General features: G+C 37.3%; 1 protein-coding gene across 1 annotated transcript in view; it reads left to right on the forward strand.

The window, feature by feature from the left end:
• The window catches only part of LOC114661149 (cytoplasmic phosphatidylinositol transfer protein 1-like), a 149,108-nt gene that overhangs the window by 58,749 nt on the left and 68,153 nt on the right, over positions 1–22,206 (forward strand). Inside the window, exons 3-6 of the mRNA XM_028814318.2 lie at positions 1,833–1,981; positions 15,743–15,831; positions 20,494–20,501; positions 21,638–21,709. Of these exons, the coding sequence (XP_028670151.1) occupies positions 1,833–1,981; positions 15,743–15,831; positions 20,494–20,501; positions 21,638–21,709 (318 nt within the window). The remainder of the gene's footprint in view (positions 1–1,832; positions 1,982–15,742; positions 15,832–20,493; positions 20,502–21,637; positions 21,710–22,206) is intronic.

Consider the following 22,206-nt stretch of genomic DNA (forward strand, 5'->3'; position numbering starts at 1 on the left):
TTGAAGCGCTGCGCAACATGTAGATCACACAGCACAACAGCAGCAGCAAGCCAGAAGCTGGTCGAGCAAAGAGGAGGTAAAAAAAATGTATTTGTTTCCCATTGTATTACCGTTTAAGAGGGGGTTTCGGAGGAGCGACCGCATCTCTTTAGAGTGCATTCGGCTCCCCTCTTCACAACGCGAGCAGCAGAGACGTGAAGTGGCTTACGCGTAGCAAGCCCCTGGGGTGGGGGGGGGGGGGGATGATCGAGCAAAGCGAGCGGGGGGGGCAAAACCCCCTAATATGTATATATAGGCCTATTATCTGCTTAATTGATAATGACATAATGACGGAATTGCCCACACCTGCCCATGAACTAGCCTTTGAGTCAATTGTCCAATTACTTTTGAGCCCCTGAAATGAAGGGATTGTGTTAAAAAATGCTTTAGTTGCCTCACATTTTTATGAAATTGTTTTGTTCACCCCACTGAATTAAAGCTGAAAGTCTACACTTCAACTGCATCTGAGTTGCTTCATTTAAAATTCATTGTGGTAATGTACAGAACCAAAATTAGAAAAAAGTTGTCTCTGTCCAAATATTTATGGACCTAACTGTATATGTGTGTGTGTATGTATGTGTGTGTGTGTGTGTGTGTGTGTGTGTGTGTGTGTAAAACATTTTTCTAAGACAGTGACTGGAGTGGGAATTTAATCAAGCTAGGGATTTACCAGAGAAACTTCCAAAACAGGGTCACTAGGGACAATTTAGGATCACCAATGCACCTAACCTCATGTGTATGGACTAAGGGAGGAAACCGGAGCACCCGGAGGAATCCCACGCAGACACGGGGAGAACATGCAAACTCCACACAGGGAGGACCTGGAAAGCAAAGCCAGGTCTCCTAACAGCAAGGCAGCAGTGCTAACACTGTGCTACCGTATCAAAAAAATTCTGTACAAAATGATTTCAGACTTAAAGAGCTGTTTCTAAACTGGGCTTCTTAACTTGATATATTACCCAGCAATTTCAGCACATACTGTGTATTTTTGAAAAAAAGGAAGAGAATGTTCTAGATGGACAGAAGTGCATCATTTGTTTTGACTTTGAATGAGTTTGTTGAACTCTACTGACATCTGCTATATATTTGTACGGCTGTAAAACAGACAGGATACTCCTATATGGTTTGAGATATTTTTCTTTAGCGTTCATTACATTATTTGTGTATTTTCTTTCAAACGGCTAAATTGATGACCTTCACTTTGCAAGAGTGGTTTTACACTGTTCACTGGAGAAATCATAAAGTGGGCAGGAAGGGTTTGTTTATCTGTTTTTTCCCTTTAGAAGAAATGAAATAAAAGAATGAGTAATCAAGTAAATGTGGAACAAAAATCAGACGGTCATCCCTCAAGGCCAGGAGCTATCAGCTACAGTATCCATTTGAGTTGTAAAATTGTACTTGCTAGCCGTGATGTTTTTTTTTCCCTGATATTATAGAATTGAAAAAAAATGTTTTCCTTGGCAATAAAGATGATTAAAAGTTAAAGCTGTGGAAAATTAACTTGGCATAAAATTAAATCCTTGCAGCCCCATATCCTTACATCTTCAGTTCAAGGAAATTCTGTGTAGCCTTTTTCTTATTTGGTAGTTTATTATTGAAAAGCCATATTATTACAAGAAAAGAGAGTTTACATTTCTACCAAATGATAATTTCAGGATGCAACAACAAAAGCTTGTATAGGCACTATTTTTTAGTTATTCGTGGAATTTTTCCTGACCTTGAGCCAACATGTCATGTGCTATAGGACCAAGAATACTAGATCATTCCCTTAAAATTGTTTCTTTTCTTTTCAGTACAGAATAGGTCAACTGTATACTATCAGCAAACATAGCCATGAGGAGAGTGACAAAGGTGAAGGTGTGGAAGTCGTGAGAAATGAACCTCATATAGATCCTGTACATGGAGAGGGACAGTTTACAGAGAAAAGAGTCCATCTGTCCAGGTAAGTGGACTAATTAAATTGTCCAGGTATCAGTGTGTGCTGTGATTCAGTGGTGCTCAAATCGGTCCTGGAGCTCCAATATTTGCACATTTTTTACCCCTGTAATTTGCACATTTAATCAAATACCTATGTTAATTAAACATACTAGTTTCTTAATTTACTCTGTTAAGACAGACATTCCCATCAGGTTTTTTTTTCTTTTGGACATTTTATGGGGCATAAAACAATATTGAATGTTTTATGCACAATAATAGAGATAATGTTTTACTAGACCATTAACTAATGTGCCAACAATAAATTATAAGAGAGCATTGTCTTCAGGTTTTCAAGTCCAAATGTGCATTGCTTAATAGAATTCCATTAGTCGGGGCCTGACCTTTGAAAAATACATTTGTAAAAAAGGCATTTTGTTTTATATCGTGATGCTGTGTTTATGTCTTCATTTTACTCTCTTATTAAACAATACGATAAATAAATCTAGGAGATTTTTAAAAACAGAATCTTAGATATTCCTATATTAATAATGAATGTATATAACTTCAATCTATTTCTCATTCTCGGATATAGGCACAGCAACTAAAGAAAATGTTTCACGTGAATCCTCTTCTGGAGTTAATGGCAGGGCGAAATATATTAAGCTTGAAAGCAAATTAACGTGTTCTGCTCTTCACGTTTTAATTCCAATGCAGAACTCTGAAGCAGTGTCACACGTTGTTTCTAATTTTAGTCATCAACAGCTTTTAAACTGATGCATGAACAGTGTAACTTATGGAAGCTTTTTTTCCCTCTTAGATTTACTTATGAAAATGAAAGCTTAACCCATTGTGTGACTTTTATTTTTTCACTATTGCATGATTTTGAATGTAATATACAACTCTACAGTGGTTTAGTGTGTTTCAGTATAACATATTACGAGACTTTATTAATCTAGTTCAGGGTTGTGAGGTGCTGGGGCCTATTCTTGCACAATTGACACAAGGCAATAAACTGCCCTGAACAGGGTACTATTCCACTGCAGAGACTGGGGTGGGACCAAGAGCCAATTCATTGGATGAATGAGGCTGCAGAGCTGTAGTGCTGCTGGTGACATATTTTTAATTTGCCACTAGGAATGATTCCTGTATATATATATTACATTCTCAAAACTATTTAATATAGATCAGGATCATGGGAGACTGAAGACTATCCCAGTAGCGCTGGGCACAAAGTAAGAACCATATCTGAACAGCACACTGGAGCATTGTAGAGCCCACTAACTCACACACACAAACCCCAAGACTAACATGAGCAAATCTCAAAGAGCCAGTCAGCCTGACAAATGTGTTTTGGAATATAGGACGAAACAAATTTGTCTAGAGAAAAATTGAAACTGATACAAAGATAACACACTACACGCAACAAAAAAGTTCAGTATTTAAACCCAGGATGCTGAATCCAGGAGACAAGCACTCTTTAAAGTGACACTACATCACCCAGGAAAATCTCCTAATACATTTATTTGTTTTAACACGTTAGAGTAAAAATAAGATGGCCTTTTCGGACAGTGGATATTATTGCTTCCTCACCGTGCTTGGGCTTCAGCTAGATTATTTACTAGGATGCAATTTGGATTGAGTTGGCATGCTCAGCCACTTGTTCATGCTAGGTTCTTTTCATTATCCATGTTCATGTATTGTAACTTAAGCCGATGTCACATTATACAACTTCTAGCATATCAGACTTGCTTCTGGCCATGTCACGTTTACTAACCTGACAGTACAGTCGAGCTCGCCCGTTTTTGTCACAGCCGATAGCATGCTGATAGCATTGGATCTGCACGAAGAATTAACAACTACTGCATAGCAAGTGGTCCATAAACACTTGAGATCAAATAGATAAGCTTCTGTTTTGTTTATGAAGTCCAAAACACCCACGTTCCTTATTCTTTGTTGCTGTATTATATGCATTGTATTTCTGGATGAGCACTCATTGGATGTCAGCCCTAACATGCCCATAAAGACCACCCCTGTGACTAAAGGCTTTGACTTTGTTGGAGCAAGTGGCAGATTAGAGTGATGTGCTGGATATGTCCCATTACACAATCAGCTTCACAAGAGGACCCCACGGACTACCTCCGACTTACTAAAATGGTGTAAATGAAAGCTACGACTGAAAATTCTTGGAAAAATCACTTATTGTGGCATGGTGTTTATTGTGAACTTGCAAGCTTACACTTCTATAAACTGGTATTCTGTCCAAGGTTGATAACTGCCTTTTGTCCATTTTTCTTGTGGTGAGACAAAGCTTCCTTTAACACCACTGAAAATATATAGTTTTGAAAATAGATAAGCAATTGAAATACAAGATACTGAACAACTGTAGGATTCTCTTTTTGAAATCCATGGTTTTACTTCCCTGTATGTTCAGTACACTTCATGAACAATTGAAGGAGATTTGAGGTAATGATACTTAAAATTTTACAATATAGCACAGTGTTTTTCTTGAACAGAAACCAAAGCAAGTGAATAAATTGCTCTGAAATAGCTTGTACACAAAGGCATGAGAAAATGAAAGCTGAGTTTCTTTATTATGTATGTTTCTGTTTTCTCTTTGTTTGTCTCAGGGGTTTGGATTTGGTTAATTGAAGTACCCTCCATCTGTGCTTTAAGAGCCCTAAAAAACTCAAGATTTGCTTTCTACGGGTATGCGTGAGATCAAGTTGTAATTTCAGTGTGTGGGGATATGAGAGCAGGAGAGCTTAGGGCCAGTAAACACACATGAATTCCATATAGTTTAAATGTGTAATAATGTGATTTAATCAAGGACTATCTCTCCATATATTATTGAATTTGTTAAATAGCACAAAGTTGCACTAATAAATGTTTCTATACTATCAAGGCCAAAATTTAAAGCACATTTTAAAATTTTATAATCAACCATAATGGTACATTTCTACAAAGATAGCTGATAATGATATCCTCTTAATAAGGATAATGCAAAATAGATCTACTCAGCCTGTTCTAGTGGGAGACTCTTTTTGAAACGCAGGCTTTGTCTTGCGGCTTTTAAGAGAATTTTGCTCATGTGTTAGAAATGATTTCTTCACACAAAAAACAACAGGTATCTGGAATAAGTTACCAGTAGTATGGTAGATAGTAATACTGCACAGATTTTTAAACTTGACTTCATGTTGGGCTAAATGGCCTGTTCTTGTCAAAACTGTTCTAATATTGTAACCTTGTGTTAGACTAACTCAAGCAGTTTACGATTCAGCCATGTTATTTAACCAGTAAATTTTTCACTTCACTGAAATTGGAATTTACTTGATTAAAACAATTGATTTATATTGATTAAACAAAAAAAACAAACATTGTGCATGCATACCTCTGAGGCAGTGAGAAGGATCACAAATATCCACTGAGCGAAATCAGTTTAGAAGAAACTTGGTGTTGCCCAGATAGAACAAAGTTTTGCACAGTAAGGTGAAATCTTATTCTTAAGATATCTTCAAATATTTGCCAAAAACAGAAAAATAAGCAAATTTGCTAGCAAGGGCTAGGCTGTTGAAACTGTTGGGGAGCAGTCAGCTCATTTCATCCAGTGAATAGAGAGGATAATTAAGTACTCACTTGAAACTCCCAGTTATATCTGACAGCACAGATACAATGTCCATGAAGAAAATAATAAGAAATGTATGCATTAAGTTATCAATACATGATTGAAACTAACTTATAATTAAAAGTGACAGACCTAATATAATGATAATGCTTTAAGGACCTAAGAAAATTTCTAAATTTGGCCATTAGAAAAAGCAGATCTTCAAATAAATGTCTTAAAAAACATACTTTATAGAAACTTACTGTATATTAGAGATGTTTGGTGCTAAGGTAGGTAGTTAGATAAAGGCAGTATGTAATACATACTAGTTAAGCCCATTGCACGCATAATGTACTTTGATTCTAGAGTCCTGGATTGCCAAGGTGTCAGCTAATTCCAAAGAATTACCCAGGACAGAGGATGTGGACCTCCTTCTGTATACTACCCTATGGGTCTCCTATTTTAAATCTACTGGCGATACATTTATCTAAGGCAATACTGGCTTTTAGTTTCGAGATCAACAACAACAACAACATTTATTTATATAGCACATTTTCATACAAAAAGTAGCTCAAAGTGCTTTACATAATGAAGAAAAAAAGAATAAAAGACAAAAAAGAAATTAAAATAAGACAACCTTAGTTAACATAATAAGGAGTAAGGTCCGATGGCCAGGGTGGACAGAAAAAACAAAAAAAAACTCCAGAAAGCTGGAGAAAAAAATAAAATCTGTAGGGGTTCCAGGCCACGAGACCGCCCAGTCCCCTTTGGGCATTCTACCTAACATAAATGAAATAGTCCTCTTTGTAGTTCGGGTTCTCACGGAGTTACTTGATGCTGATGGTTATACAGACTTCTGGCTTTTAATCCATCCATCATTGTTGGAACATCATGGTGCTTTGGGTAGATGGTGGTGGCACAAGCCATACTCGTAATGATCGTCTGACGAGAGGGAGAGGACCCGAGATGAATATCTTTGCCGATGGGGTCCTCTCCTTTGTGTCTTTAATTAATGCAGTGAAGTCTGCCTTGAGGATCTCCGACTGTCGGTGCCTTATGTCGTTTACGCCAGCATGTATAACAATGGCTCCAACTGCCCTGTTCTTGTAGATCGCCGGTGCACGTCTCGTCACATCTCGGACACGAGCACCGGGAAAACAAGAAACAAAAGATTTTCTATTAGGGCAAGTGATATTGAGGTTCCTAACAATAGAATCACCTACCACAATTACATCACCAGGAGCTGAAGGCGAACTGGGGACACTTAGAGGGTCAAACCGGTTCTGGGTTACGATGCTTGCCTGTGCCGATGGAGGTGTTCTGGCCTTGAACCCCCGCCTGCATAGCTGAAATACACCGAGGTCATCATCGGTGTCGCTCCTACGAGGCGCGGGGGTGAAGGTGACTTGCGCGGCACAACGCGGGGTTGATGTTACGCCGATAACAGATGGCGAGGACGGTTTATCCAACAGCCGAGCCTTCAGATCTCTGAGGTATCTTCGTCTGGACAGAAGATTCTGAATCTGTTCATCGAGTGCCTGGAGTTCCTCGACTACAGTTGCAATGCGATTCACCTCACTGTCGGCCATTGTCCGCTTCTGCTTTGCTTCCGCTTCCGCTTCGTGCCCTAGGAAAAATGAGAGAGAGAGAGAAGGTGAGAAGGTGCCTGGTAAAATACTGGACTCAGCAGAGCTGTGGTGATGTTCAAATATTATCTAATTGGTTACATGCTAAGTAAAAATTTGGCCCAGTTTTCTAATCATTTCCAGTGTCTGAATGAATGAAAAAACACCAACAAAACAATCATGCTATGTACTACCCCCTAAGTACAGTAAATGAAATTATGAAATCAATATTAAAATAATAAAACCTGGTGTACAAAGCAAGCAATTCAATGAATCACACAGTATGCTTCACATTAAATAAATAAAAGTAGAAAATAAAATGGAATTGCAAATGTTTGATCAATTATTCACAATGAAATACTTATTTCAGGCTTAGAAGTAGTGGAGGTGTTATTTTGGGAAAACTATCGCTTCTTCCAGAATTTATTGCTATGGTGTGATTACTACTGACTGCTGACTGACTGTTGTGAGCGGTTTCTCATTGCCAGTAGCAGCCAAGTTGACTTAATGCAAATTAATTTTTCCACGCTGACATTCACATCAGTTGACGTACATGTATAATGCATTCGCTCTTTCAGAGCTCACTCTACATGAATACACATAATGAAGCATGGTTTAAAATGCAACTGAATAATGCACACCAAGCAGTAGTAAGCCAATATGTAGAATGTATATAGTATCTGATTGATACAGAGGTGCTATGTACTTTCTTACTGGCCCGGTAAAACTCTTGTGTAAAGGAATAAATGAAAGACAACATATAATAAATGGGGAAGTGGATAGATAACTCAAGAAAATAACGGGACATTTGCTGATTCTAATTTAAGGTCTTGGGAAACTGTAGTCTATCAGTCATTACCGGATACAAGGTAAAAAGAAACCCCCTAGATGAGCCATCACAGGATCCACTGTCATGCAGAGCCAGTCTAGAGTTGTAGGTTATTCTAACATGCGTGCTTGGTGGGTATGTGAGCGGAACAAGTGGGGTACCTCAAGGAAATTCCACACAAGGTGAATATGTATACCGTGCACACTCAATTATCTGGTGCAGCATTCAAACCCAAGAAACTGGATCCATGAGGTTTCTACACTACCCACTGTTCAACCATGCTGGTCAACTTAAGAAAATGACAAACAGATGAACTCATAGGTTCTGGAAAAAGTGTACAACAAAAACCAGATTTTAGGCATAGTCTAAAATTACAGGAACTTGGTGTAAAAAAAAAAAAAAAAAAAAAAGGTGACATCAAGACCACTCTTTGAATGCTATAGTGAATTGTCACGAGTCAAAGTAACATAGATAATCAACAGCAATCCTTTTAATGGGAGCAATGTTGCAGGCTTTCTTTATAAACTTTAAAGTGAGAAGTCAAGCAAAATGACACCTTTTATTGGCTAACTAGAAAGATTACAATATGCAAGCTTTCGAGGCAACTCAGGCCCCTTCTTCAGGCATGGTGTAATACTGAAAGTGGAGTTCCCTGTGTTTTTTATAGACACCAGGACAGATACAACATTGGAAAACCTTTAAGTGAGACATCTTAAATGTAAAAAAATGAATAGACCTCTTTAGGCTAAGATTCATTAAGCAAGAGAGGAGAACAATGTATAGGTAAGATCTTTGGATAAGATAAGATCGCATAAAGGGATAATTTTCCTGCTTATCATCTAATTTGGTCTACTTAATTCTCAGTATGAAATGTCCTGACACAGCACTGTATGTGGAAGAAACTGGACAAACACTACGCCAGAGAATGAATTCACACATGTGCCACATCAAGCATGGCAACACAGATGCTCCTGTAGCAGCCCACTTCAACAGCCATGGACACTGTGAGAGGGACTTTAAAGTCACAGGGCTTATGGGCAACTTCAGAACACAGCAAGAGAGAAAAGAATGGGAAGTTAAACTCATGCTAAAATTTAACACATTACAACATGATGTGAATAGAGACATGAGTCTTATGGCCAGATACGAGGATTGTTTGCATCTCGGACTGACACAGACAACCTGTCTACAGTCCCACATTGTATTGAAAAACTCATTAGAAACTTCAAAAGACTTTGTTGGACAGTTGTCTTGTCCAAAGATCTTGACCATACATTGTTCTCCTCTGTTGCTTAATGAATCTTAGCCTGAAGAGGTCTATTAATTTTTTACTTCTAAGATGTCTCACTTAAAGGTTTTCCAATGTTGTATCTGTCCTGGTGTCTACATAAACACAGGGAACTCCAGTTTCTGTATTACATCTTGCCTGAAGAAGGGGCCTGAGTTGCCTCAAAAACTTGCATATTGTAATCTTTCTAGTCAGCCAATAAAAGGTGTCATTTTGCTTGACTTCTCACATTCATAATGGCTAACACAGTACAACACCCTAGTACTGTGAACTTTAAAGTAAATCCGGATTTTTCATAATGCCATTTCAACTACCAATTAGAGCCATTTCATGCTGTCCACTGTTTTTTTGTAATGATTCCAGACACAGGTTTGATAGTACTCAACAATTTAATGTCTGTGATGTCAGAGCCTTTTCTGATGATAGAATTTCTAAATATTTTTGAACTAAAATTAAAGAACAAACATCTTTTTGGGGGCAGCACGGTGGAGTAGTGGTAATGCTGCTGCCTTGCAGTAAAGAGACTAGGGTTCGTGTCCTGGGTTCTGATTGCATGGAGTTTGCCTATTCTCCCTGTGTCTGCGTAGGTTTTCTCCAGTTTCCTCCTGCTGTCCAAAGACATGCAGATTATAGGTGTATTGGCAACACTAAATTGGCCCCAGTGTGTGTTTGGTGTGTATGTGTGTGTTTGTCCTGCAACGGTCTCGCGCCCTGTCTAGGATTTGTTCCTCCCTTGCATCCTATGCTAGCTGGAATAGGCTCCAACCGGCAAGCCCTCCATACTCCTTTCTCCGCCACCCCCAACAGCCAGTGACCTTGGTCTGGATTAAGCAGGTTAAAAAAAGACATCTTTCTGTTCTTTCTCGGGCATTTGAGGCAAATGTATAATTTGATTTGTGATGAAAAACCCCTTGTGATATTTGAAACTTAGTGTAGAGGAAATGAAAAAGAAGTAACATTAAACAAAACAACTAAACTATGTGCATAGCAGACCAAGAACAAAGGCTGTGCATCCTATATAGAGTGAGTGCAAAGTTTTTGTGAATATTCTCATCAAAAAAATATTCATGTCAAGTTAGTTGGTGTCTCAGAATTATTCTGGTATGGGTGAGCATACACATGCACATTGAACCAGTTTCTCATGCACTGTTTATCTTCATCTTAATTTCTCAGAAGACCAAATTTCTGCCCACGTTAATTCTACCACATAATTAAACTAACCAATAAAGCCTCTTAGGCACCACTCCCTCTATGAATGGCTCAATGGGAAATTTTTCTTGTTAAAAAGAGGATTTTCCAAAGTCCATCTAACATCTACTCACAGGCATCTAAATACACAATCCAGAGTTTTTTTTTGAGCTTAGCGTTTAGTGCTCTGTTTATGTAATTCATATTTGACTTTGACTATTCTTGTGTTGGCATCTGTTGAACGCCCACTGTTAATTTCTCCCCTTACCCAGGCAGTGCCTGGCACCCTGCTACGCCCTTCTCAGGCTGTAAAGATCTTTATAATCTAACCCAGGTGGTGCTTAGTACATTTTCAGAGTGCACCATCTTAAAAGGGCTTTGCTTCACCAAAGAATAGAGGCATATGAACTGTTTGAGCAGTGCCTGCAAAAGTGACATGCTTTGGGTTCAAAATGGAAAATTTCTAAGCAAGAATAATTTGCAAAGTGAGCAAACAAGAGCATGGTATACTATCACAAAAATGTTTCAGTCTTTACTGTAAAGTGTAAAATCGAACCGACATCTTTTATCAATTTGCTGGTTCTCTGGGTTATGGAAATAGCATCTTTGGTTTGTTTTTGTTGGCCTTTAAGAGAAAAGAACCCAAGGAGCAAATAACCTTGATAAAACAGATATACAGTAAATCATTCTGAAAATGAGGCTTTTTTTTAAGACATTCAAATTCAATTTTCATTTAAAGAAAACAAAAAATAATGGTAAGAGGTTTTGATGATATGCATTTGTAAAGGTTGCTGCATTAAAGTGAAGGTACTGTGGGCAGATGACCTATTTTCTGTAAAATTGTCAAGTTTCCATATTTAGAGTTAGTAGATTTGAAGTGAAATTGACGAAAGGAAAGAAAATTTAGTACTGAATACCATAAACGCAAAGCGGCAAAAAATGTAGTATCTGCTGGTCAGATGAATATGTGATTGTAAAAATGTTGATTGTAGTGTGAGGCCTTCAGCAGAAGTAGTGCCATCATAAGAGAGAGCCATTATAAAACCATCATTAGATGATAAACAGGTTGATGCTTCTTGTATGGGTTGTTTTGGTCTTTGTAAGTGTCTTTGAGAACCTGTCTTAATTTTTTTTCTTTTACTTTCTGCAGTTTTAGTTTTATTTATTTATTTATTATTATTATTTGCATTGAGACATCTCATAGAGAAGCATCAACAAAAAAAAAACATAAAGGTCTGCATATGTGTTTTATTGACTTGCAGAAAGGCTTATGATGGATATAGTGTCATGTCAAGAGGTCTGGTGGTGCACGAGGAGCACTAGAGAAGTATGTAAGGATTGTTCAGGAATTCAGAAGCTAGCCTGCAGGAAGAGCTATTGAAAAGAGTGGAGTAGTGGTAGTCCAAAATGGAGGATTAGATGCTGAGATAACTAATAGTGTGTGGTGCGAATGGAACAAGTGAAAGAAGGTATTTGTATGATCGAAGAATTAAGATGAAGAGTCAATTTAAGGTTTTTAAGACAATGGGAACACAAGAAGGTATCAGCAAGAGTGAAAGGGAAGGTCTACAGGACGGTAGTGAGACCAGCTATGTTATATGGGTTGGAGACGGTGGCACTGACCAAAAAGCAGGAGACAGAGCTGGAGGTAGCAGAGTTAAAGATGCTAAGATTTGCACTGGGTGTGACGAGGATGGTCAGGATTAGAAATGAGGACATTAGAGGGTCAGCACAAGTTGGATGGTTGGGAGACAAAGTCAGAGAGGCAAGATTGCATTGGTTTGGACATGTGCAGAGGAGAGATGCTGAGTATATTGGGAGAAGGATGCTAAGGATAGATCTGCCAGGGAAGAGGAAAAGAGGAAGGCCTAAACGAAGGATTATGGATGTGGTGAGAGAGGACATGCAGGTGATGGGTGTAACAGAACCAGATGCAGAGGACAGAAAGATATGGAAGAAGATGATCCGCTCTGGCAACCCCTAACGGGAGTAGCTCAGAAAAGATGAAGAAGACAATGGGAACACAAGTGTAAAGCTGAGCCATAGGCAGTGGAGGGAACACAGGAGAAGTTTGATGTGGCAAAAGTGAGACTGTTGAGATGGATGTGTGGTGTTCCAAAAAATGATAGAATAAGAAATGAGACAATCAAAGGTACGACAAAGTGGAAGAGAAATCTAAGAAAGTACGGGAAGGTAGGTTGAAGTGGTATGGACATGGGATCAGGAAAGAAGGAATATGTGGGCAAAAAAGTGATGGGAATGGAAGTACAATAGAAGAGAAAGTGAGGAAGGCCAAAGCGGGGGTGGATGTATAAAGTTAAAAAAAAGATCTGAAGGAAAGGGTCTGACTGGGTAGGAGTTGCAGGACTGATCAGTATGGAGGAGGTCGATCAAGCACATAGAAGAGGGAAAAGATGAAGTGGAAGAAGACGAAGACGTTTTAGTGTTTCTATTAGTCTTTGTGTTTTTTTTTTACCTTGTGATATGTTTCTGTTTAGAATTCTTTAATTCGGAATTGATAGCAGTAAAATACAACTCGGTTCATATAAGGCCCCAGCAGATAACATCTCTTTTGGATTTTTACTCCAATTCCAACTCCAGTAGCCAAGTAATTGCTTCCAGCTCCCGACTCCATGTCTCCAACAGCCCTGAGTGCAACTGCTTCACAGCCGGAGAGTCCAGGGTTTTGTTCCTTAACTTTGGACTGTCTTTGTGTAACTTGCTTGCTCTCATTTTATCTTCAGAAAGTTTATCGGAGTACTAACCAAGATGTTACAGTAACGGGCAACTCTAAAATGGAATGAATAAGCGCAAGTGTGACTAAGTATGTGTAGTGATATACTGGAGTCACCCCCAGAGTTTGTTTCTGCTTTGTACTTGATGATGGTGCTGCATTGACTCCAGTTCCCCACAACTCTAGGCTGGATTAAGCGATTTAAGATAAAAGATGATTTGCTCTACAGTAGTAATGAAATTAAATTATAAAATGTTAATTTACGTAAAAGAATAAGAAAAATGAATTAATTACAGTTTGGTTGTGTTGTGATGTTGCATTTATTCTGTAAGGGAAATAATGCTAAAAAGTAACTGAAATTAATTAATAATAGTAATTGTGTATATGTATATATGTATATGTATATATATATATATATGTATATATATATATATATATATATATATGTATTTATGTATTTATGTGTATGTGTATATATATATATATATATATATATATATATATATATATATATATATATATATATAGGACACAAATATAACTTGTTCTTTTCTCACATTTTTCTTCTTGTGCCCCGGTGTCATTTTGTATGCTGCTGTAAATCTCAAACACACATACATACATAATAAAATGTGTTGTTCTTTTCTTTCTGTCTACTCAATAAATCTCGGATTGTGTAGAATTTGGTTGCTAGGCAACTGTTAGTAGCAGTAACACATGTTTTAGTTTACTGAGCGAAAAAAAGCCAAATCTTCACAGTTCAAACTATTTTTACTTCTCTCCTCCTCACGATACTGTAATGAAGTGCATTCTTAATGAACCGTTTATTAACACTGGGACAGCTGTCAAACCGAGTAATAGTGTGCACTCCTGTAGGCTGGGCTGCTAATTACTCACTATAAATGACACCCCTGAAATAAAATTGTGTATCTGGCACTTCTTTAATGTTCTTAGTTTCTGTTTTTCTCTTTTATCATCTTGTGGTGTTTTCAGTTTTTAGCTGTATGAAAGGACAATATAGTTTGCCTGTTTCAGTTTTAACCCTTCAGAAGTTACAGTTTTAAACCGTGGGTGGAGGAACAGAATGTCAGGAGGAGCAGAACTCGGGGAATGCCAGTATATGAAGTTTCACTTTTTGCTTAATTGAAGTGTACAGTTAAAAGAATGCAGCTTGTTTTGAAGCTGATCATCATCTCATTCATCTCCTGAACCCAATTAGTTCAGTTGTAGGGTTGAGGAGACCTGGAGCCTATCCTGGAAGGACTGGATGCAGTGCAGTAATGAATAGTAAATGTGTGCCTGTCCATTGTAAACCACACTCACATACACACCCACACACTCCTAACATTCCTATCATTTTGATTTTGGAGAGGGATAAATTAGGACAAAACATGAACCAAAGTATTGAATGTCAGGAACAGGAAAATAAAAGAAGTACACCAATTATTGGAAACCAGTAAGTCATAGATTTTAATTGTTTTGGTAACTCCCCAAGGGGCACAGAGAGCAGCACTGAAAGTACTCCTCTCTTTTTGTCTGAAATGTTTAACAGTGTTTCTAAAGTGCTTTGAGGTGGAATTTCAGCATGTAAACTATTATAAAATGATTAGTCTCTCTGCATTCAGAATCTAACAGCTGTACATTTTTAATGGTGACTTCCAAAAGAAACCAAATTATGCAGAGTTCAGAGACTCTAAATGGTTATCAAATATCAGTTATTTTCTGTACAGCACAAACATAGCTATGTGGAGACAAATGATGTTTTGTGTTTATTTTCTGCCTTAAACACAATCACAGGTATCAAATATGCAACATGTTATTGACTATATTTAGCTGTCAGACACAATTCATCAATGCAGATTTGCCGTGTCGCTAATTATTGTCCGGTAGGAGGTGTGCAGCCTCTCAAGTGCCAGAGACCTAACACTTAAGCAGATGCTCACTTCATCTGTCTCCACCTGCCTGTCAGTTACGTGAGGAGATGTGACTACCTGTTTAAATATGTTGCCTACAGGTTTTTAATCAGCTTTTTAATATTCCGGCTTAATAACACATCTGCTCAGAGCCTCCCTTATCTCACAAGATCAGAGCAGCTTTTCAAACTGTCTCTAATTGATGACACGCCAAAGATGCACTCCTGAGACAAGAATATCCATCTTGCCATTGAATATAGTAACCCAAGATCAATCTTTCTGGCTATTTATAGCCTACCGCAGTGAAAAAAATTCTATTCTGGGAGCATTGTTCCTTCTCTCCTTCACTTACAATCATCAGAGGGACCAGTGATGTAAAAGCCAGAGAGCTTTGTTTTGGTTGGTTTTGTGTATTTGTTTTTTTTTTCGATCCCTTCAACTGTCAGTTGCTTTGATTTATTTTATAGATAAAAAGGAACTTGACAGAGTGGACTTTTTATACTCACTCTTAATATTTTATTCATTCTATAGCTAAACTGGGTTGTGAGGTTTGTTTAACAATAGTAATAATAATACAATGTAATACAGTCTAACTTTATATTTTTCAGTAAGCTTCCCAGTTGGGCGAGAGCTGTTGTACCCAGAATATTTTATATCACAGAGAAAGCCTGGAATTACTACCCCTATACCATAACAGGTAAGAGTAGTATTATTGAATTTGCAACTTTTGTCCCATTCTCTGTTCACATCAAACAGTTTAGAAAATCCTTTGTTTAGCATAGGAACTTTTGTTTAAGAGTCTTTCAAAGTTTTATACAATTTGCTGTATTAATATTAATTGCTGAGATGGCTGCATTTCGTAGATTTCCCTTAAGAGCCTCCTTTCACACCACTGTGCATAGATGTACAGTCATGTGAAAAAGAAAGTACACCCTCTTTCATTTATAAGGTTCTACATATCAGGACATAATAAAAAAAATCATCTGGTCTTTAGCAGGTCTTAAAATTAGGTAAATACAACATCAGATGCACAACAACGCATGACTTATTATGTATATTATTTAAGAAAAATTTAGCCAAAAAGTAGAAACAGTGTGTGAAAAATTAAGTACCCCCTAATGGCTTCCACAGGAATTAAGAGGGTAAGTAGCAGCCAGGTGCTGCTATTGATTAACTGATCATCAGCAAATTTGACCACTTCTGCAATAGCAGAAGCTTTGGTAGTTTGCTGGTGTGAAGCATTCAGGTGTGTGTTAACACAATCCCAAGGAGGAAAGACATCACCAATGGTCTTAGAGCAATAATTGTTGCTGACCATCAATCTTGGAAGGGTTATAAGGCCATTTCCAAACAATTTGAATTCCATTATTCTACAGCCAGTAACGGCGCACTGCACAATAACGTGCAGCGATTACCCTTGACTTGAGCATTCATAGTTTTCCTCCTCTTTCTCTGTACGTTTAGCATTCATTTGCTCAAAGGTTGATGCCCTTGCGGCTTCCTGAGGAGCTCTTCTCTTCTCCACCATAGTGACCCGCTTCTTCTCTTCTTTCGTCAGTATCTTTTCGCATTAAAACTGATTACTGTATATACTCGCGTTTAAGTTCTCCTGCGGATAAGTCGGGCTTGATTTGACAGTATAATTATTTTATAATGTCAGTTAAATAAGTAAAATGTGAAAAATTCACGCTATTGATCCAAGAGATTATGATATGCTAACACCCACCTGAGAGAGTAACCACGGAGCACACTACATTTTTGTTCTATGTGGGTGCAGCAATGCGCTGTATTACAGCGTGCTCCTAACCTCTCTCTCTCTCTCTCTCTCTCTCTCTATTGTGCCTACGTGACCACACAGTAATACCCAAAGCGACGTTTGCACTGTTTTTTGTATCTTACACCCTTATACACCTTTATCGTAAGAGCATTCCTTATCTACAATGTAGCGTTTGACCAGAAGAAAATACAGTATGAAGCTGGTTTTAAATTAAAAGAGGTTGAAGTGGCGAAAGAACAAAGTTCAATGCATCTGAGAAACTGATGCGAGATTGGAGGAGGCAAGAGGATGTAAAATAAAAAAAATTTAAGCGTTGTATTTTTGAACGGGCGTATAAGTCGGGGTTTTATGATCGATTTTTTGGGTTTCAAGTCCCGACTTATACACGAGTATATATGGTAAGTCAGCGTTTGTGTTGCAATTACTTAGAACGTTTTCAATAATTTTTAACTTAAGCTGGCACTTAAGTCTTCAATTTGCCTCAAGAATGATTTAAGATATGAAGATGTAGGGGAAGTGATGACGAAAGTGTTAGGGAATGAGAACGCCACTTATACGTATGCTCCGTACTGCCGCCCAGCTGGCTGCTAACGAGAGTTGATTCTACAATAAAATGAAATAAAAATAAAAAGAAGAATAACCTTGGAGGTCAATCGTCACCTTGAAAGCGGATAGTAGACATCACATAGTATATGTGTACCAATTTACAGATCAATAGTTCAAACAGTTTGCAAGCTACAGGTGATTTAAAATCCTGGACAGACAAACGGACAGCCATGGTAGCGTATTAAATAAGAAGATGAGAACGATTATTCACAAATGGAAAACATTCAAGACAGTTTCCAATCTTCTCAGGAGTGGACGTCACAGCAAATTATGCCTAAGGTCAGACTGTGAAATCCTCAGAGAAATGGCAAAAAAGAGCTTCATTTCAGACTCTACAGGCCTCTGATAACATGTTAAATTTTAAAGTTCACGGCAGTTCAATAAGAAAATGACTGAACAAGTATGGCTTGTTTGAAAGGGTTGTCATAACATGGCAGCAACGCTTAGGCTTGCAAAGTTGCATCTGAACCACAAGACTTCTGTCCTTTGGACAGATGAGACCAAAGTGGAGATATTTGGCCATAACGTACAGCATCACATTTGGTGAAAACCGAACACAGCATATCAGCACAAACACCTCATAACCACCTGTAAAGCATGGTGGTAGAGGGGACTTTTTAAATTGGGCTTGTTTTGCAGCCACAGGACCTGAGCACCTTGCAGTCACAGAGTCGACCATGAACTCCCCTGTATACCAAAGTATTCTAGAGTCAAATGTGAGGCCATCTGTCTGACAGCTAAAGCTTGACCAAAATAGGACAATGATCCCAGGCACACCAGAAAATCTACAATGGCTGAAAAAGAAAAGAATCAAAAGTGTTACAATGGCCCAGTCAAGGTCCAGACTTCCACTTGATTGAATTGCTGTGATGGGAACCTTATGAGAACTGTGCATAAATGAATGCCCGCAAACCTCAATAAACTGAAGTAACGTTATAAAGAAGAGTGGGCCAAAATTCCTCCACAATGATGTGAAAGACTGATAAAGTCATACAGAAAAAGATGACTTCAAGTTATTGCTGCTAAAGGTGGTTCTAAACACTATTGAATCATGGGTTGTACTTTGTTTTTCACATGTGGTTTCTCTATTTTGGCTTCATTGTTGTTAAATAAATAATGACACGCTGGAATCTGTTGTGTGTTGTTTTACACCTGAGGTTAGATTTGAATAATTTTAGAACCTGGTAAGGAACAGAATTTTTTTTACTATGTGCTGATTCGTAAAACGTAGAACTGTAAAAGGGTGTACTTTCTTTTTCAAATGACTGTACCTCAGTTGACTGGTGGACCAAAACTGCCCTAGTGTTAGCCTGTGCATGACTTTTCATGATTTGTGTGAGCCTTATGATGTACTGATTTCTCCATGGTAACTTCCTTCCATGTGTTGCAGGCTACTCAATAAGCTGGTTAAGAAAATAAATGAGTGCTGGTTGATTTTTGCCATGATCAGCACATAATGCTCTTTTAATTTCTTCTTCTATTTGGATGTTGTGACCAACCCTACTACAGTGTGTTCTGGGAAGCTTTTAATAAACTGGATATCTCCCAGATATAAGGTCCACATAATATCCATTTGGGTTGATGCCCCTTAATGAAAAAATATATTTCCACATTGGGCTTGTTGCAACTATCATGAGTACTCAGCCTTCTTTTTGACTTAAGTTCAAGTTTTTGATTTTTAAATAAACGTTTGCCTCCTGGCATCACCTCCACTGCTCAATAGACACCTTCAAACATATTATTCATGTTGCAAGATACAGAGTGTCTAATTTTTCATTCCAGCTGAGTAGCTAGTTAATTTCTTCTGAACATTTATCTGGATGAATCTGCAGGCTACTGAATACACAATGTCTTTCGGAGATGCCCTGCTGTGAATCTGTATTGAGAAAACAATTACAGGAGTCGGTTTGCTGGGAGCTAATAATGAGGAGTAAATCATTAACTAATGTAGTTTAGGTTCCATGTATCTTATGAATACAGTTTGTATACAAGTAAATAAATCACTATTTTTGGAAAGGAATCAGCAATTATATGTAAAAATGAAAGGCTGCGTATGTTGGACACATTCCTCTATCAGTTGTCTGAAATTGACTGTCCTACTCTGGATAATGGGGAGACAGCCCACACCAGCTATAAATAAAGGACACAAAGGAAAGGAAACTGGCCTGAATATGGTATCACTTCAAATGCAACATTTGCATCACTTATATTTTTAGTACTATAAACCAGTATTTCTAAGATATTTGTCTTGGGGAAAAAATATAAAAATACCCAAATGAGTCCATTTTTGTTGCATATAGTATGTAAGGAGCTCCATCAAAAGAGGTTTTACAAAGAAAATAATGAGATTACCATACAAGATAGTAACAATAAATCTGAATATATCAGTTCCTAAAAGTATCTAAAGAACAGACCAAACCTGTATTCTTATTCACCCTGCTTATCCAAACTTTGGTCACCGTTCTTATACATCCAAGGACAGCAATTGCTGTACTAAATTAAAGTAAAAAACTAAAGCATTTTGTATTATATACAGCAACCTGAGTGCATGACACTTGAGTGAACAATATTTCCATACACACACAATGCATTTTAATATCTTCTGCACATTTTTAATTGAATATTTTCACAATTACAAAAAATAAAATATTGTGCAATGCTTCTGATATTTTATTGTCTATTCTGCCTACGATAATATACAAGTGAAGACGTATAACATCATCGCCAAATGATTAAGTTGCAGTTAAGCATCTGCACTTTCCAATGCACTCAAAACTACTGGAAAGCTAATTTAGTTTGTTTTTGTTGTGTGCATAGGACAAACATTTAAAGACAATAACCTTTTCATTGAAAAAAAAAGTTTTAGAAAGCTGTGAAGTTCTGTGGTTTATGTCTTCATTGATTTTGCTAATAAACATTTCTCCTCTTTTTTGTTTTCTTTCATATCTGTGCCCATTTTGTCATCGTTAAAACCAGAGTATACGGTGAGTTTGTCTGTTTCATGTATTTTATATTAAGTTCCCTCCTACAGTAAATAATAAGTTCAAACTGCAGCTGATTTTCAGGGGGGAGACGTGAAGTAAGGTGTAGGTAACATGCATCATTGAAATCTGGTTGGATGTGTCAGTTTGACTACAAATAAAATTTAAAAAGTTTTAATGAAAGGTTTAAAGACTTCATGATGTGCATTTGCATACAATGCATGTAAAAATTTCAGTGTTAAAGGGAATTCTCAGATATTTTTTTTAACATATTGCTTATGTAAACACCTTATCCTGAAAATAAAGTCCCACTTAAAGCCTTTATTTGGCTTATGCAAAGTTTCTGACAACCTGAAAATGAGACGCACGTAAACCCCTTTTTCTGCTTATGTGAGTTCTCGGCAGATGATCTGAGGGATGGTGCAATTTCACCCAAACCTCTTGACAATAGGAAAAACCTCCTTTAGAGTAGTGGCTGTAATTTATTGTAAGACAGATATGACTATGCCTTTATAAAAAGGAATATGTAACTTATGCACACCGTACTATTAAGATCACCGAATTGGATTGCTACCTATAGGAAAAGACTTCAGCTATCAAAATTGTAATGCACAATTTACATATCAAGAGCCTGGGTGATTTTATTAGGGGTTATATTAGCTATAATAATACTCGACTCATGCTGATACTTTCTATCCAGTATCCACTGATACATTTACCAATCACAATTTACAGTGAAAACATATTCTAGTATAATTGTTTTTTGTGCATAACAATTGCTAATTCAGATGCAATTTTAAATCTCTTCCATAAGAGATTGCACATCTTTGGACCTACTCCTAATTTTTATAAATTATTTGGTTATTCTAAAGAACTTAACATGTTACAAGAGCATGGCACCATGGCTTAGACAAGGTTGTGCCATATTTGTCAATGCTTACACATGCATTAATGGTCTGTATCTTTTCTAATGATTTTGGTAGTCCTGCTTTAACCATGTTATAACAATTTTGTGAATTCAGTCTTTAAAGCAAATAACACAAAAATATATTAAGGAAATTATATATACTGTGAATGGATTACTCGGTACTCACACTGTTTTTGATGTTTATAAATGTACATTTCTTTTGTTTTTGCAGTGTTCTTTTTTGCCAAAGTTTTCCATTCATATAGAAACTAAATATGAAGATAATTGTGGGGATAATGAAAATGTAAGTTTCTCCTTAACTCTGTATAGCTAGTTTGAGCAACTTGTTCTTTGTGACTCCTATCATCAAGAATTCAAATACTTCCCTGCAACATGCGCAAAATGGAGAAATGGACAAAACTTTCAATATACTGTGCCCAGAACAGAAGTTAAATCATCTTTCAAAATGTTGATTACATACCGTTAATTTCCCATGAAAATGCACTGCCCCATTAGATATCCTAGAATGTTATGTCTTCTTAAAGGCAACCAATAACTGCTGACCAAATAGGTATCATTTATTTCACTCCTTACTGAAAAAGGTTTCCCTGCCATCCAAAATCCTCTGATCATTGTCCTGACTGACACATGAGACAGTACTACTTATGTGCTTTCTAATGCCTGTCTGTTATTTTTGTCAAAAACAAATTTAAAAATGAAAGGTTTATTTTATTGGATGATGTAGGGTTGGGAATAATCTATAATATTGACTATTAAAATGAAACATTCTAGAATTAGAGT

Source organism: Erpetoichthys calabaricus, chromosome 11 (genome assembly GCF_900747795.2).
Source record: "Erpetoichthys calabaricus chromosome 11, fErpCal1.3, whole genome shotgun sequence".
In the NCBI taxonomy this organism is placed as follows: domain Eukaryota; kingdom Metazoa; phylum Chordata; class Cladistia; order Polypteriformes; family Polypteridae; genus Erpetoichthys; species Erpetoichthys calabaricus.